Consider the following 15,047-nt stretch of genomic DNA (forward strand, 5'->3'; position numbering starts at 1 on the left):
CTCCGGCCCGTACACCGTATCCCCGAATTCCTTTATTCTTTAGAAAGGCATCTATCTTTTTCTTAAAAACGTTTAAAGAAGGAGCCTCAGCTGCTTCACTGGGCAAGGAATTCCAGAGATTCACAACCCTTTGGGTGAAGAAGTTCCTCCTACACTCCGTCCTAAATCTACCTCCCCTTATTTTGAGGCTATGCCCCCTAGTTCTGCTTTCCCCGACCAGTGGAAACAACCTGCCTGCATCTATCCTATCTATTCCCTTCATAATTGTATATGTCTCAATAAGATCCCCCCGCATCCTTCTAAACTCCAATGAGCACAGTCCCAGTCTACTGAACCTTTCATCATAATCTAATCCCCTCAACTCTGGGATCAACCTAGTGAATCTCCTCTGCACTCCCTCCAGTGCCAATATGTCCTTTCTCAGGTAAGGAGACCAAAACTGAACACAATACTCCAGATGCGGCCTCACCAACACCCTATACAATTGCAGCATAACCTCACTAGTCTTGAACTCCATCCCTCTAGCAATGAAAGACAAAACTCGATTAGCCTTCTTAATCACCTGTTGCACCTGCACACCAACGTTTTGCGACTCGTGCACCAGCACACCCAGGTCCCTCTGCACAGCAGCATGTTTTAACATCTTACCGTTTAAATAATAATCCATTCTGCTGTTATTCCTCCCAAAATGGATAGCCTCACACTTGGCAACATTGAATTCCATCTGCCAGACCCTAGCCCATTCACCTAACCTATCCAAATCCGTCTGCAGACTTCTGATATCCTCTGCCCTTTTTGCTTTACCACTCATCTTAGTGTCGTCTGCAAACTCTGACACATTGCACTTGGTCCCCAACTCCAAATCGTCTATGTAAATTGTGAACAACTGCGGGCCCATGAACAACCGCGGGCCCACCTGTGCTCCACCATCCCACTACCATCCTCACAGTCCATCACAATATTGGTAGGAATGACCACCATGAGGCGCTGAGGGCCATCAGCAACAACAGAATTATACTCAACCACAATCTATAACTTCATGGCCTGCATAGCCCCATTTTACCAATGCCACCAAGTCAAGAGACCAAGCTTGGTTTAATGATGAGTGCAGGAGGACATGCCAGGAGTAGGCATACCTAAAAATGAGGTGTCAATCTGCTGAAGTTATAACTCAAGGTTACCTGTATGCCAAACAGCGATGAGCAGAGCTAAACAATTCCGCAAACAACGGATCAGACCAAAGCTCTGCAGCCCTGCCACCTCCAGTCATGAATGGTGGTGGTCAATTAAATAACTCATTGGAGGAGGAGACTCCACAAATAACCCAACCCCAATGATGGGGGAGCCCAGCACATCAGTGCAAAAGTTAAGGCTGAAGCATGTGCTACACTCTTCAGATAGAAGTGGGGACCTCCAGAGGTCCCCAGCATCACAGATGCCAATTTTCAGCCAATTCGATTCATTCCACATGATATCAGGAAATGGCTGAAGGCACTGGATGCTGCAAGGAATATGGGCCATGACAATATTCTGACATGAGTACTGAAGATTTGTGCTCCGGAACTGGCTACACCCCTAGCCAAGCTGTTCCAGTAATGCTGCAACTCTGACATCTATCTAGCAACGTGGCACATTGCCGAGATGTGTCCAGTACACACAAAGGACAAATCCAATCCGGCCAATTACAGCCCCATCAGTCTACTCTCGATCATCAGTAAATTGATGTAAGTAGTCATCAGGAGTGTAATCTAGTGGCACTTGCTGACCAATAACCTGCTCACTGATGCTCAGTTTGAGTTCAGTCAGGGTCACTCAGCTCCTGACCTCAGTACAGCTTGGTTCAAACATGGACAAAGAGCTGAACACCGGAGTTGAAATGAGAGTGACTGCCTTTGACATCATGGCAGCATTTGACTGAGTAAATCTGGAGTCAGTGGGAAGCAAGGGGGAAATTCTCTGCTGGTTGAAGTCATACCCAGCACAAAGGAACATGGTTGTGGCTCAGTCCCAGGACATCACTGCAGGAGTTCCTCAGGTTAGTGTCCAAGGCCCAACCATCATCATCTGCTTCATCAATAACCTTCCTTCCATCATGTTCAGCCCCATTCACGACTCCTCAGATCCCAAAACAGTCCATGTCCAAATAAGAAGACTTGAGCAACATGCAGACTTAGGCTGATTTGGCAAGTGACATTCACACCACACAAGTGCCAGACAATGACCATCTTCAACAAGAGAAGATCTAACCATTGCCCCTTGACATTCAATGACATTACCATCACTGAATCCCCCATAATCAACATCCAGGGGGTTATGATTGACCAGAAACTGAATTGGAGTAGCCATAGTCATACTGTGGCTCCAAGAGCAGGTCAGAGGCTAGGAATCTTACAGCAAGTAATTCATCTACTGAGTCTCCAAAGCCTGCAAGACACAACTCAGGGGTGTGATGGAATTCTCTCCACTTACCTGGATGAGTGCAGCTCCAACAATATTCAAGAGACTGAGCATTGTCCAGGACAAAACTACCTGATTTCTGGCACCCCGTACATAAACATTCACTGCCTCCACCACCGAAGTACAGTGGCAGCCATGTGTACCATCTACAAGATGCACTGCAGGAACTCACCAAGGCTCCTTAGAAAGCACCTTCCAAACCCACTACCATCTAGAAGAACAAGGGCAGCAAACACATTGGAACACATGGAAGTTCTCCTCCAAGCCACTCACTATCCAAAATATACCACTGTTCCTTCACTGTCACTGGGTCAAATTCCTGGAACTCCAAACTTAACAGCACTACGGGTATAAGACAGCACATGGACTGCAGCAATGCTGGCCCAGCAGTGACATCCTTATCCATGAATTAATTTTTTTAAATTATGTACTAAATAATGCATTTCATGTTATAATGCTCCCTGTCACTATAAAATGACTTATCATTGACCTTCTCATGCATAATACAATGGGAAATCTGTTGACACAAATTCACTTTGACCTTTCTGTTTAATGTGCATGTTTAAAAATTGAAGTTGTGTATTTTTAAAACTTGAGGCCATTTGTATGAACTATGCTTTATTATATTGTTATTGCGTTGTCAATGTGGTTCAGTCCGTTGGCCCATGTCAACGCCTCATAAAATTTCACGGCAATTTGTTGACATTGTATTATTTCATATATTCTTGTTTGTTTCTTTTACAAACAGGAATCAGATCATTGTAATTCAAATTGTGAAACAGCTAGGTGGCTTTCTGTTCTCAGACCAAGTGACTGAAACAACAACTCATGTCATAGCAGGACACCCACGACGCACTTTGAATGTTTTGTTTGGAATTGCCCGAGGGTGCTGGATTTTGTCCTTTGACTGGGTAAGTTAACCTCACAGAATCACCCATATTTCATTAAATTGTGTCAAATCCATCCACAAAAGAAATTAGCAAGAAAAGGTATTTTTGAATTGACATCCCTGTTTTTTAATAAATCCTTACTGCTGAAACAATTGTCATCTTTATGCTGCTGTTCTAGATTTAGTTCCTTTTTCTAAGCTGTGCTTTCTCACCATTACATCTTTCTGCAACTGTTGTAATCTAAATATTTGATAGTCGAAATGCTCCAAAAAGCCGATACCAATTCCCTTGATATTCCCCCTAGAAATATATTTACCTACTTCATTTTACTCCCAAGAAAGTTTTGATTCCCTTCGATGTTTCCTTGTGTTTTTGCTTTTCTTTCTTCCACCGTCCCATAACTCTAAGTATTGCCAGATTAAATTCGGACAGAGCTTCAAAAGTCATTTACGTTCCCTTCAGCTACACACTATGGCTTTCTGGTTATTCTGTTTGTTCGTTTGTGGGGAGTCAGTGCCGTAGTGGTATTGTCACTGGACTAATAAACCAGAGACCCAGAGTAATGCTGTAGAGACCCAGGTTCAAATCCCACCACTGCAGATGGTGAAATTTGAATTTAGTTAGAATCTGGAATTTTTAAAAAAAATGATGACCATGAAACCATTGTCGATTGATGTAAAAGCCCATCTGGTTCACCCATGTCCTTTCTTTAGGGAAGGTAAATCTGCCATCCTCACCTGGCTTACATGTGACTCCAGACCCACAGCAATGTGATTGGCTCTTAACTGCCCCCTCAAGGGCAATTAGGGCTGGGTAATAAATGCTGGCACAGCCTGTGAGGCCCACGTTCCATGGCCGAATTTTTGAAATCCTGTACGTTTTCTTTTTGCAGCCAGGATATTTGTTAATTTTCAATATTCTGATTCCTGTTAAAAATCATATTTCAAAGATTTCTTAGATGGTCAATGAGTACCTCTTCCCAACCTAGCAATTTCTCATTTTGAATAATCTAACTTATTTAAGAATTTTATGTCCACTATATTTGATCCTTAATTTTATTTTCCTTTAACTTCTCAAGTTTCCTATCAAACAGTCTCAAACATTTAGAGATTGAAATATCAAATAGTATGATTATTTTTTCGCTATTAATCAGTAAGTGGAATGCTGATGCTACATATGTTTAAAATACAAGGTGTGATTTTGTATTTTGAACTGAGTTAGATCATGACGTTCGAAAAATGATTGTTCACAGAGGTTACCCAACTCTGATTTTATCATGATTGTAAAATTGTTCTTGCCTGAAAGTAAGTGATGCCAGCAGAGGGCATAATTTCCCAAATTAAATAAAGGCCAGAGTTTGCCGAAGCAACTGAGTTCAAATTTCACGAAGGAAGCTGAGAAATTTAAATGTAATTAATTAAATAAATCAGCAGTAATGAAGACTATGAAACTGCTAGATTGTTGTCATAAGTCATCTGGTTCACTATTGTCCTTCAGAGAAAGAAACATGCTGCCCGAGCCCAAACTTGTCAACACGTGACTGTTAACTGCCCTCTGAAATGGTTAAGTACACCACTCAGTTTTATCAAACAGCTTTGAAAAAGTCTGACAGGATTTTAACAAAACATCAGCATCTATCTCGGTGCCAACACAGGAGTGACACATCCAGCTGAGTTAATCCTGCAACGTCCTCCTCAGTATCTCGGAGAACTTGTGCCAAAATTGTGAGAACTGCCACACAGAATAATTAAGCGACTGCTTGACGATATCCCAAACTCCCCCATCATCATACCTAGGTATCTCCTGTCCCACCAGCAGTTCAGATACAGCAGAGGGAGTGTCTCTGGGAGTGCTCAACATTGACTCTGGATCCCATGAAGTCTCATGGTATCAGGTCAAACTTGAGCAAGGAAACCTCCTGTTGATTGTCACCTACCACCCACCCTCAGCCGATCAACCAGTACTCCTCCATGTTGACCATAATTTAGAAGAAGCACTGAGGGTGGCAAGGGCATAGCATGTACTGTGGAGGGGAACTTCAATGACCATCATCAAGAATGACTGGCCTTTTGGCTGGTGGTGAGAGAAACAACATGAGGGGATAATCAATTTGACCTTGTCCTCACCAAGGTCGCAGGTTCATCACAGTATTATTAGCAGTGAGCATTCCACATTCCTTGTGGAGACCAAGACCAATTTCCACTTTGAGGTCACCTTTCTTGTGTTTTTGTGGTACTATCACCGCGCTAAATGGTACAAATTTAGAACAGATCCAGCAGCTCAAAACTGGACACCAATGAGTCTTCAGCAACAAAATTGAATTTTACATAAACTATAATCTCACAGTCTGTCATTTCCCCCACTCCACGATTACATCAAACCAGGGGACCAAGCCTGGTTCCATAAGGGGTGCAGGAGTGCATGGCAGGAGCTGCACTGGACACCCACCAACCATGTTAAACATGAACTTTCTGAACCATCAGCATGGTTGCAGTGTGTACCATCTACAAGATGCATTGCAGCAACCAGCCAAATCTTCTTCCACAGCACTTCAACATGGCCTTGAAGGACAAAGGACAATTGCACAAAGGCACCACCACCTGTAACTTACCCTCCAAATCATTCACGATCTTGATTTGGAAATATTTCACTGTTCCTTCAAAGCCCTGCTCAGCACTGTGGATGTCATTCCCCACTGCAATAGTCAAGAATGCAGCTCACCACCACCTTTTCAAGGACAGGGGACAGCTAATGCTGGGCTTGCCAGCTATGCCCTCACGACATAAACAAATAAAAAATATGTTTAGTCTAGCAGAGAAAAAATTAGCCCAGCAAAGATGGCATGCTTTTAATCTTCTGTGCTGTGACATTTAATGATTCCATACAAACATCATGCCTTTGAAGACAGTATTGCTCCAATTAGCTGCAGTGATTAGCTAAAAAGAATATGAAATTATTAATACGAATGAAAGAAGATTATATTTTGAACCACTGACAACTTTACATCACATTAATGATTATAGCCCAAGGGTAAAATAATTTATTTTTATTGAGGAAATAAAAGTCTTGATGAAATGCAGCAGTTCAAAGACCTTAAATAAATATAAAGTTGATGACATATTCTTGAACATGTTAATTCAATCAGCAGATTCAGATGGCTGTAGACAGTTGTTAAAATGCAAGACATGAAGTAGTCAAATTTTAAATATATATATATATTTTATTCCAAACATGTGTAAAAACAGAAACACATACAACAACGCACTCCACAACCTCTCAGTCCACAGTCTGTGCAATTTTTCCCCTTTTTACCCCCGCCACCCTATCCTCCGCGACAAACAGTTCCTCATGAACCATGTCTCAAAACACTCCGCCGATCCCATCAACTCAAATTTAACTTTTTCCAACCGGAGAAAGTCATACAAGTCTCTCAGCAAGGCTGCCACCCCGGCGGCGTATCCGACCTCCAGTTTAACAAGATTCAATTAGAGTCAATTAGAGAGACAAAGGCCACAACATCGGCCCCTTTCCCCTCCATCAACTCCGGCATTTCCGATACCCCAAAGATCGCCACCATTAGGTCCAGCCTGACCTCCACCCCCACAATTTTGGATAGCGCCCTAAACACGCTTCTCAGTATCTCGCCAGCTTCTCACAACCTCAAAATATGTGCGCATGATTCATATGCACTCGCCCAAACTTCGCAAACTCATCAGCCACCCCTTGAAAGAATCCACACATCCTCGCCCGGGTCATGTGTACCCTATATAACTGATATATATAACTATATAACACGAGGCAAGTTATAGGAAACAAAGTAATGGTTTTAATACTCTAAGATGTAGCCTGTCTGCTGCTGAACCCAGACTGGAGACGGGGCTACAGATCAGTCAAATATATACAACTCCCAGTGGGGCGGAGCCACGGAAGAACAACAATATATGACACAGTGAGTAACAATGGAACAAACAGTAACAGAGAATGTATACAGCGCTGTAAGTAACAGTGGAACAACAGTGGAACTACAATAACAGTGGTTCACCACATTCACCCCCTATTTTAGAAAAAAGTCCAGCGGGGGTGAAGCCAACTTATAGATTAAGTCTATCAGGAGCGTTAACCGTCCACTGTGATCTCCTCAGTCCTGGCTGTGGTGTGGGCACTGGTGTCGAGACCTGCGACTCCGGGAGCGTGTCGTCCTCTTCTTCTTCTTCCTGAAGCGTCAACAGAGAGGGAGACGGTGTAGGCACGGGTGCGATGGTAATGGAGGTAGACAGTGGATGGTCGGGTGGGGAACCAGCGGGTGCCAGGTCCCGGAGGGAGACTGCGTCCTGCCGCCCGTGCAGATGTGCCATGTAGATAATCGACCAGGGGATCGGTTTTGTGGTTCCTCACGTGAGGAGGACAGGCCCTGTGGCTGTCAGCCAGGATGGGAGCGAGACCCCTGAGGTGGACTTCCTAGGGAAGACAAACATACGTCCGTGAGGGATCTCGGTGGCAATACACAGCAGCGACCGGATAGAGTGGAGCGCGTCCGAAAAGACCTCCTGCCAGCGGGAGACTGGGAGACTTCTAGACCATAGGGCCAGGAGGACAACCTTCCGGACCGTCGCGTTCTCCCTCTCCACCTGTCCGTTTCCCCGGGGGTTGTAGCTGGTAGTCCTGCTTGAGGCGATGCCCTTGCTGAGCAGGAACTGACGCAGCTCATCACTCATGAACGAGGAGCCCTGATCACTCTGGATGTAGGTGGGGAAACCGAATAAGGTGAAGAGGCTGTGCAGGGCCTTGATGACAGTGGCCGAGGTCATGTCAGGGCATGGGATGGCGAAGGGAAAACGTGAGTAGCCATCAACGATGTTGAGCAAGTACACGTTACGGTCGGTGGAGGGGAGGGGCCCTTTGAAGTCGATGCTAAGGTGCTCAAAGGGGTGGGAAGCCTTCACCAGGTGCGCTCTGTCTGGCTGATAGAAGTGCGGTTTGCACTCCGCGCAGACCTGGCAGTCCCTGGTCATGGTCCTGACCTCCTCGATGGAATAAGGCAGGTTGCAGGCCTTGACAAAATGAAAAAAACGGGTGACAGAGGCCATTGTGGAGGGTCTGAAGTCGGTCTACTTGTGCGCTGGCACATGTATCGCGGGACAGGGCATTTGGGGAACCAGGTGGAGAGCGACGCGTCAGAGGTCGCCCTCGCCGCCACCCTTAACCAGGCTGGCAGGCCCATGGCATTTTTCTCCCGTACCCTCAATGCCTCCGAGATTCGACACTCCTCAGTCGAAAAAGAAGCTCAAGCCATCGTGGAAGCTGTACGGCACTGGAGGCACTACCTCGCTGGTAGGAGGTTTACCCTCGTCACCGACCAGCGGTCGGTAGCCTTGATGTTCTACAATACACAGTGGGGCAAGATCAAGAACGATAAAATCTTGAGGTAGAGGATCGAACTCTCCACCTATAATTACGATATGGTGTATCGTCCTGGGAAGCTCAATGAGCCCCCAAATGCCCTGTCCCGTGGCACATGCACCAGCGCGCAAGATGACCGACTCCGGGCCATCCACAATGACCTCTGCCACCTGGCTTATCCACTACATCAAGGCCCACAACCTGCCATACTCCACCGAGGAGGTCAGGGCCATGACCAGGGACTGCCAAATCTGCGCGGAGTGTAAGCCGCAGGCCTTTTATTAGGCCTAGACTTCCAATGCCATCTCCGAAGCATGACCTTAACGTTCGGTGGACACCTGCCCCCTCTCACCGTCTGTAGCCTCGCGACCCTTAAGGTCGCCTCACCCCCGCTCTTCACTAATCTCACCCCGGACTGTAAGCCCATCACCACCACGGATTGGGCGGGCATCCACACGGCACAGGTCTGGGGTACCCTCTGGTCGGGTGTCCACGAGGGGGTCGCGTGGTCGGAGGGGAAAGCGTTGAGGCTCTGAAACGCTACTTCTAGGGAGGTGGCTAGTTTTACCGTCTCTTCTAGTTCAAGGACGCCCTTCTTGAGCAGGCGCTGTCTGACGTAGTTGGACTGGACTCCAGCCACGTAGGCGTCCCAGATGGCGAGTTCCATGTGTTGCGAGGCCGTGATGGCCTTGTAGTTGCAGCTTCGCGCGAGGACTTTCAGGTCGCAGAGGTACTCCTCCAGCGATTCCCCGGGGCATTGGCGGCGAGTGGTGAGGTGATGCCGCGCGAACACTTCGTTCACCGGCCTCACGTATTGCCGCTTCAGGATCACGAGCGCATCTGAGGTAGTGTGGTCGCTTCCTCGATTTGCACGGAGATTCGATGGCTCACCTGGGCGTGGAGGAGGCTCAGCTTCTGTTCGTCAGTGACGGTGGGCGACGAGGAAGCGGCGAGGTAGGCCTCGAAACATCGTAGCCAGTGCGAAAAAATCCGTTTGGCTTCCGCGGCCTGTGGGTCGAGTTCCAGTCGGTCAGGTTTGAGGGCTGCTTCCATCGTGATGTTGTAGTTGATTAAATTGATGCGACCATCAACTTTGAAAGCAGACCAAGGCAGGCCAGCAGCACGGTTCAATTCCCGTAACAGCCTCCCCTAACAGGCGCCGGAATGTGGCGACTAGGGGCTTTTCATAGTAACTTCATTTGAAGCCTACTTGTGACAATAAGCGATTTTCATTTCATTTCATTTCATTTTCATTCACACGAGACAGAGAGTTGAAGCGAACAGTGGCTTTAATCAACTAGAACAGTGCCTGCCTACGACTGCTCTGCACGGAGAGCTGCCTACAGGGCAGCTGCTCTATATACCTCCCCTCAAGGGGGCGGAGCCCACAAGCACACCAACATGATACAAGCGGTGTAATACAATACAATGGTCCATAGGTGGAGCCCACAAGGGCAACAGCATAGTACAATGCAATACAGTGGTGAATGGTTGCCATATTACGTTCACCACACCCCCTTCTCCAATGCCTCACTACATATCCCCGACAAATGCGGTGCTAACTCCATCGCGAATGCCTTATAAAATTCCGCCGGAAAGCCATCCGGCCAGGGAGCCTTCCCCGGCTTCTTCCTTTAATACTGTCAACCAGCAGCTCCTCCAATGCCTGTCTCCTCCTCCAACCTTGGAAACTCCAATCCGTCCAGCAACCTTCCCATATCCCCTTCCTCTCCACCCAGTCTGCCCTGTACAGCTTCTCATTGTACCTCATTTACCCTCCCTGGCTCTGACGCTACTGCCCCCTTCTCTGTTCGCACCTTTACAATTTCCCTGGCCGCAGCCTGCCTCCTCAGCTGGTGGGCCAGCATGCAGCTCACCTTCTCCCCATATTCACATTACACTCCCCTTGCCCTTCATAACTGCACCACCACCCTTCCCGTCGACAACCTATCGAACTGCCCCTGAGCTTCTCTCTCCGCCAACAACTTTTGTGGGGGGCCCCCACATATTTTCTGTCCTCTCCCAATAACCGTCCATGTTCCTCCCTCTTCCTCCTGTCCCTGTGCCTTGAACGAGATAATCTCCCCTCAGACCACCACGTTCAACACCTCCCAGAACGTGGCCGCAGACTGATTAATCGCCACATATTCCCCAATCGCATACCTCACCTTTTCACAGAACCCTTTATCTGTCAACACAGCCAAATCCAGCCTCAATCCCGGCCTCTGCACCTCCCCCCTCGCTGAGCCTCACCTCCAGCCAATGTGGCGCATGGTCAGATATCACAATTCCTCCACCCCCACCATGCCCAACACCACCGCCCGGCTCACCACAAAGAAATCAATTCTCAAGTGCACCTTATACATGTGCGAGAAGAAGGAGTATTCCCTCCTTCAACGGTTCTTAAACCTCTAAGGTTCAACCAATCCCATCTCCCAACTCCGTCACCATCCTCAAACTTCCCATTGACTTGGGGCTCGACCTGTTCACCGTCAGTTCCATCACACAGTTAAAATCTCCACCCATAATCAATTGGTGCATATCCAAGTCCGGGATCACTCCCAGAAAACCCTTCACAAATCCCACATCGTCCCAATTCGGCTCAGATACATTGACTAGTAGTATACGGAACAAGGTAAATGAGCTTGTTGCGCACATTGAAATTGGCCAGTACGATGTTGTGGGCATCACAGAGACTTGGCTGCAAAGGGATCAGGGCTGGGATCTAAATATCCAAGGGTGTGTCCTATCGAAAGGACAGGCAGATGGACAAAGGGGGCGGGGTTGCATTGTGAGTAAGGAATTAAGTTAAATCAATAGCAAGGAGCGATATAGGATCAGAAGGCATAAAATCTGTGTGGGTAGAGGAGGAATCGCAAAGGTAAAAACACCCTGATGCAAGTTATCTACATGCCCCCTAGCAGTAGTCAGGATGTGGGGCAGAAAATAAATCAGGAGATAGAAAAGGCATGTAAAAAAGGAAATATCACAATGATCATGGGGGACTTCAATATGCAGGTGGAAAATCAGGTTGGTAGTGGATCCCAAGTAAAGGAATTTGTGGAATGTCTAAGATTTTTTTATGGAGCAGCTTGAGACAAAGCCTACGAGGGAATAGGCAATTCTGGATTTGGTGATGTGTAATGAGGCAGACTTGATTAAGGAACTTGAGGTGAAGGAACCCTGAGGGGACAGTGACCACAATATGATAGAATTTACCCTGCAGTTTGAGAGGGAGAAGCTGGAATCAGATGTAACGATATTACAAGTAAATAAGGGTAACTGCAAAGACATGAAGGAGGAGCTGGCCAGAATTGATTGGAAAAGGAGCCTAGAAGGGAAGACAGTGGAACAGCAATGGCAGGAGTTTTACGGGTTTATTTGGGGGGCACAACAGAATTTCATCCCAAGGAGGAGAAACGTGCTAAGGGGAGGACAAGGCATCCATGCTCGACGCGGGAAGTCAAGGACAGCATAAAAGCAAAAGAAAAAGCATACAAAGTGGCGAGTGTTAGTGGGAAGCCAGAGGATAGGGAATCCTTTAAAAGCGAGCAGAGGGCAACTAAAAAAGCAATAAGGGAAGAGAAGATGAAATATGAGTGTAAGGTAGCGAGTAATATAAAAGAAGCAAGGAAGAGTTTTGTTCAATATATAAAGAGAGGCAAAAATAGACATTGGGCCACTGGAAAATGTGGTTGGAGAAGTAATAATAGGAAACAAAGAAAAAGCAGAGGCACTGAATAGTTACTTTGCATCAGTCTTCACGGTGGAAGATGCCAGTGGGATGCCAGATCTCCAGTAGAATAAGGGGGCAGAGGTGAGTGCAGTGGCCATCACTAAGAAGGTTCTGGGGAAACTGAAAGGTCTGAAGGTGGATAAATCACCTGAACCGGATGGACTACACCCCAAAGCTCTAAAAGAAATCGTTCAGGAGATTGTGGAGGCATTGGTAGTGATCTATCAAGAATCACTGGAGGCAGGAAGGGTCTCGGAGGACTGCAAAATGGCTAATATAACACCGTTGTTTAAGAAGGGAGGGAGGCAGAAGACGGGAAATTATAGGCCGGTTAGCCTGACTTCGGTCATTGGTAAGATTTTAGAGTCAATTATTAAAGATGAGATCGTGGAGTACTTGGAAGTGCATGGTAAAATAGGACTGAGTCTACGCGGCATTGTCAAAGGGAGGTCACGTCTGACAAATCTGATACAGTTCTTTGAGGAGGTAACAAGCAAGTTAGACAAAGGAGAACCAGTGGATGTGATTTATTTAGATTTCCAGAAGAGCTTTGACAAGGTGCCGCATAGGAGACTGTTAAATTAAGAGCGCATGGTGTTTAAGGTAAGATCCTGGCAAGGATAGAGGATTGGCTGACTGGCAGAAGGCAGAGAGTGGGGATGAAGGGGTCTTTTCAGGATGGCAGCCGGTGACTAGTGGTGTGCCTCAGGGGTCAGTGCTGAGACCACAACTTTTCACAATATACATTAATGATCTGGAAGGAGGAACTGAAGGCACTGTTGCTAAGTTTGCAGATGATACAAAGATTATATTGAGAAAGCAGGGGGGCTGCAGAAGGACTGGATAGGGTAGGAGAGTGGGCAATGGAGTGCAGATGAAATACAATGTGGAAAGGTGTGAGATTATGCACTTTGGAAGGATAAATGGAGGCATAGACTATTTTCTAAATGGAGAAATGCTTAGGAGATCAGAAGCACAAAGGGACTTGGGAGTCCTTGTTCACGATTCTCTTAAGGTTAACGTGCAGGTTCAGTTGGCAGTTAGGAAGGCAAATGAAATCTTAGCATTCTTGTCGAGAGGGCTAGAATACAAGACCAGGGATGTACTTCTGAGGCTGTAAAAGGCTCTGGTCAGACCCCATTTGGAGCATTGTGAGCAGTTTTGGGCCCTGTATCTAAGGAAGGATGTGCTGGCCTTGAAAGGGTCCAGAGGAGGTTCACAAGAATGATCCCTGGAATGACGAGCTGATTGTATGAGGAACGATTGAGGAATTTGGGTCTGTACTCGTTGGAGTTTAGAAGGATGAGGGGGGGGATCTTATTGAAACTTACAGGATACTGCGAGGCCTGGATAGGGTGGATATGGAGAGGATGTTTCCACTTGTAGGAAAAACTAGAACCAGAGGAGACGATCTCAGACGAAAGGGACGATCCTTTAAAACAGAGATGAGAAGGAATTTCTTCAGCCAGAGGGTGGTGAATCTGTGGAACTATTTGCCGCAGAAGGCTGTGGAGGCCAAATCACTGAGTGTCTTTAAGACAGAGATAGATAGGTTCCTGATTAATAAGGGGATCAGAATTATGGGGAGAAGGCAGGAGAAAAATATCAGCCATGATTGAATGGTGGAGCAGACTCAATGGGCCGAGTGGCCTAATTCTGCTCCTATGTCTTTTGGTCTTATGGATGAGCACCACTGGTGCCCCCTCCAGCACCCCACTCACTATCATATATCTTCCCCCCGGGTCCTGCACTTCCTTGGCCCCCACAAACCCTGTTCTTTTATTCAACAAAATGGCCACCCCCCGCGACTGAGTCAAACCCTGAGTGAAATACTTGTCCCACCCATCGGTTCCGCAGCCTAACCTGGTCCTTCATCCGGAGGTGCGTCTTCTGTAAAAAGATCACCTCTGCCTTCAAGCTCCTCAGGTGTTTCCCAAAAACCTGGGAACTCTTAATCGTCCCATTTAATCCATAGATGTTTCATGTTACAATTCTTACTGGAGCCTTATGCCTCCACTCCCTCTACCGTCTGCCATCATTCCCCTCTGGCTCTGCCTCCACTAATGCCACCCTAAAACAGGCCCACCTAAGATGGCCCCCCCTCTCCGTCCATGACCACACTCAGTCTCCAACACTGCCACGTCACCATACCCATGCCGCCCCCCCCCCCACCACCCACTCCTCCCCCTCCCCCCCCCCCCCATCTCCCCCTGCCCCTTACTCCCCCCACCTGGTGACCTCTCTCGGCCTCCTCCCCCACCTCACCTCCGTTAACCAGCATTACTTGCCAGCGTGCCAGCTCCTGCTCGAAGGCCCCTCCCCCACATGTGTGAAGTCGTCAAAAATATGGTCCTTTGACATTTAAACTGAAATGAAAGCAGAAATCACCACATGAGATTTATGCAAATAACAGTAAACCTTCCGCAGCAAGCACAGAAAACAGACTGTTAAGGAGAAAACTATATTCTATAATAAAAGAAAAGACAGTGTTCCCTAAATCTCTAATTAGTGATCTGCTTTTATATATAGTTCAAAATAATTCATAAAGGATATATTTAGGTAGA

The 15,047-nt window shown here is 46.9% G+C and overlaps 1 protein-coding gene across 2 annotated transcripts in view; it reads left to right on the forward strand.

Moving 5' to 3' along the window:
• mcph1 (microcephalin 1) overlaps positions 1-15,047 on the forward strand; it is a 609,760-nt gene that overhangs the window by 217,429 nt on the left and 377,284 nt on the right. For both annotated transcript variants that reach the window (XM_072498602.1, XM_072498603.1), the window contains exon 12: positions 3,206-3,368. In XM_072498602.1, the coding sequence (XP_072354703.1) occupies positions 3,206-3,368 (163 nt within the window). The remainder of the gene's footprint in view (positions 1-3,205; positions 3,369-15,047) is intronic.

This window comes from Scyliorhinus torazame, chromosome 4 (genome assembly GCF_047496885.1).
Source record: "Scyliorhinus torazame isolate Kashiwa2021f chromosome 4, sScyTor2.1, whole genome shotgun sequence".
NCBI lineage: Eukaryota > Metazoa > Chordata > Chondrichthyes > Carcharhiniformes > Scyliorhinidae > Scyliorhinus > Scyliorhinus torazame.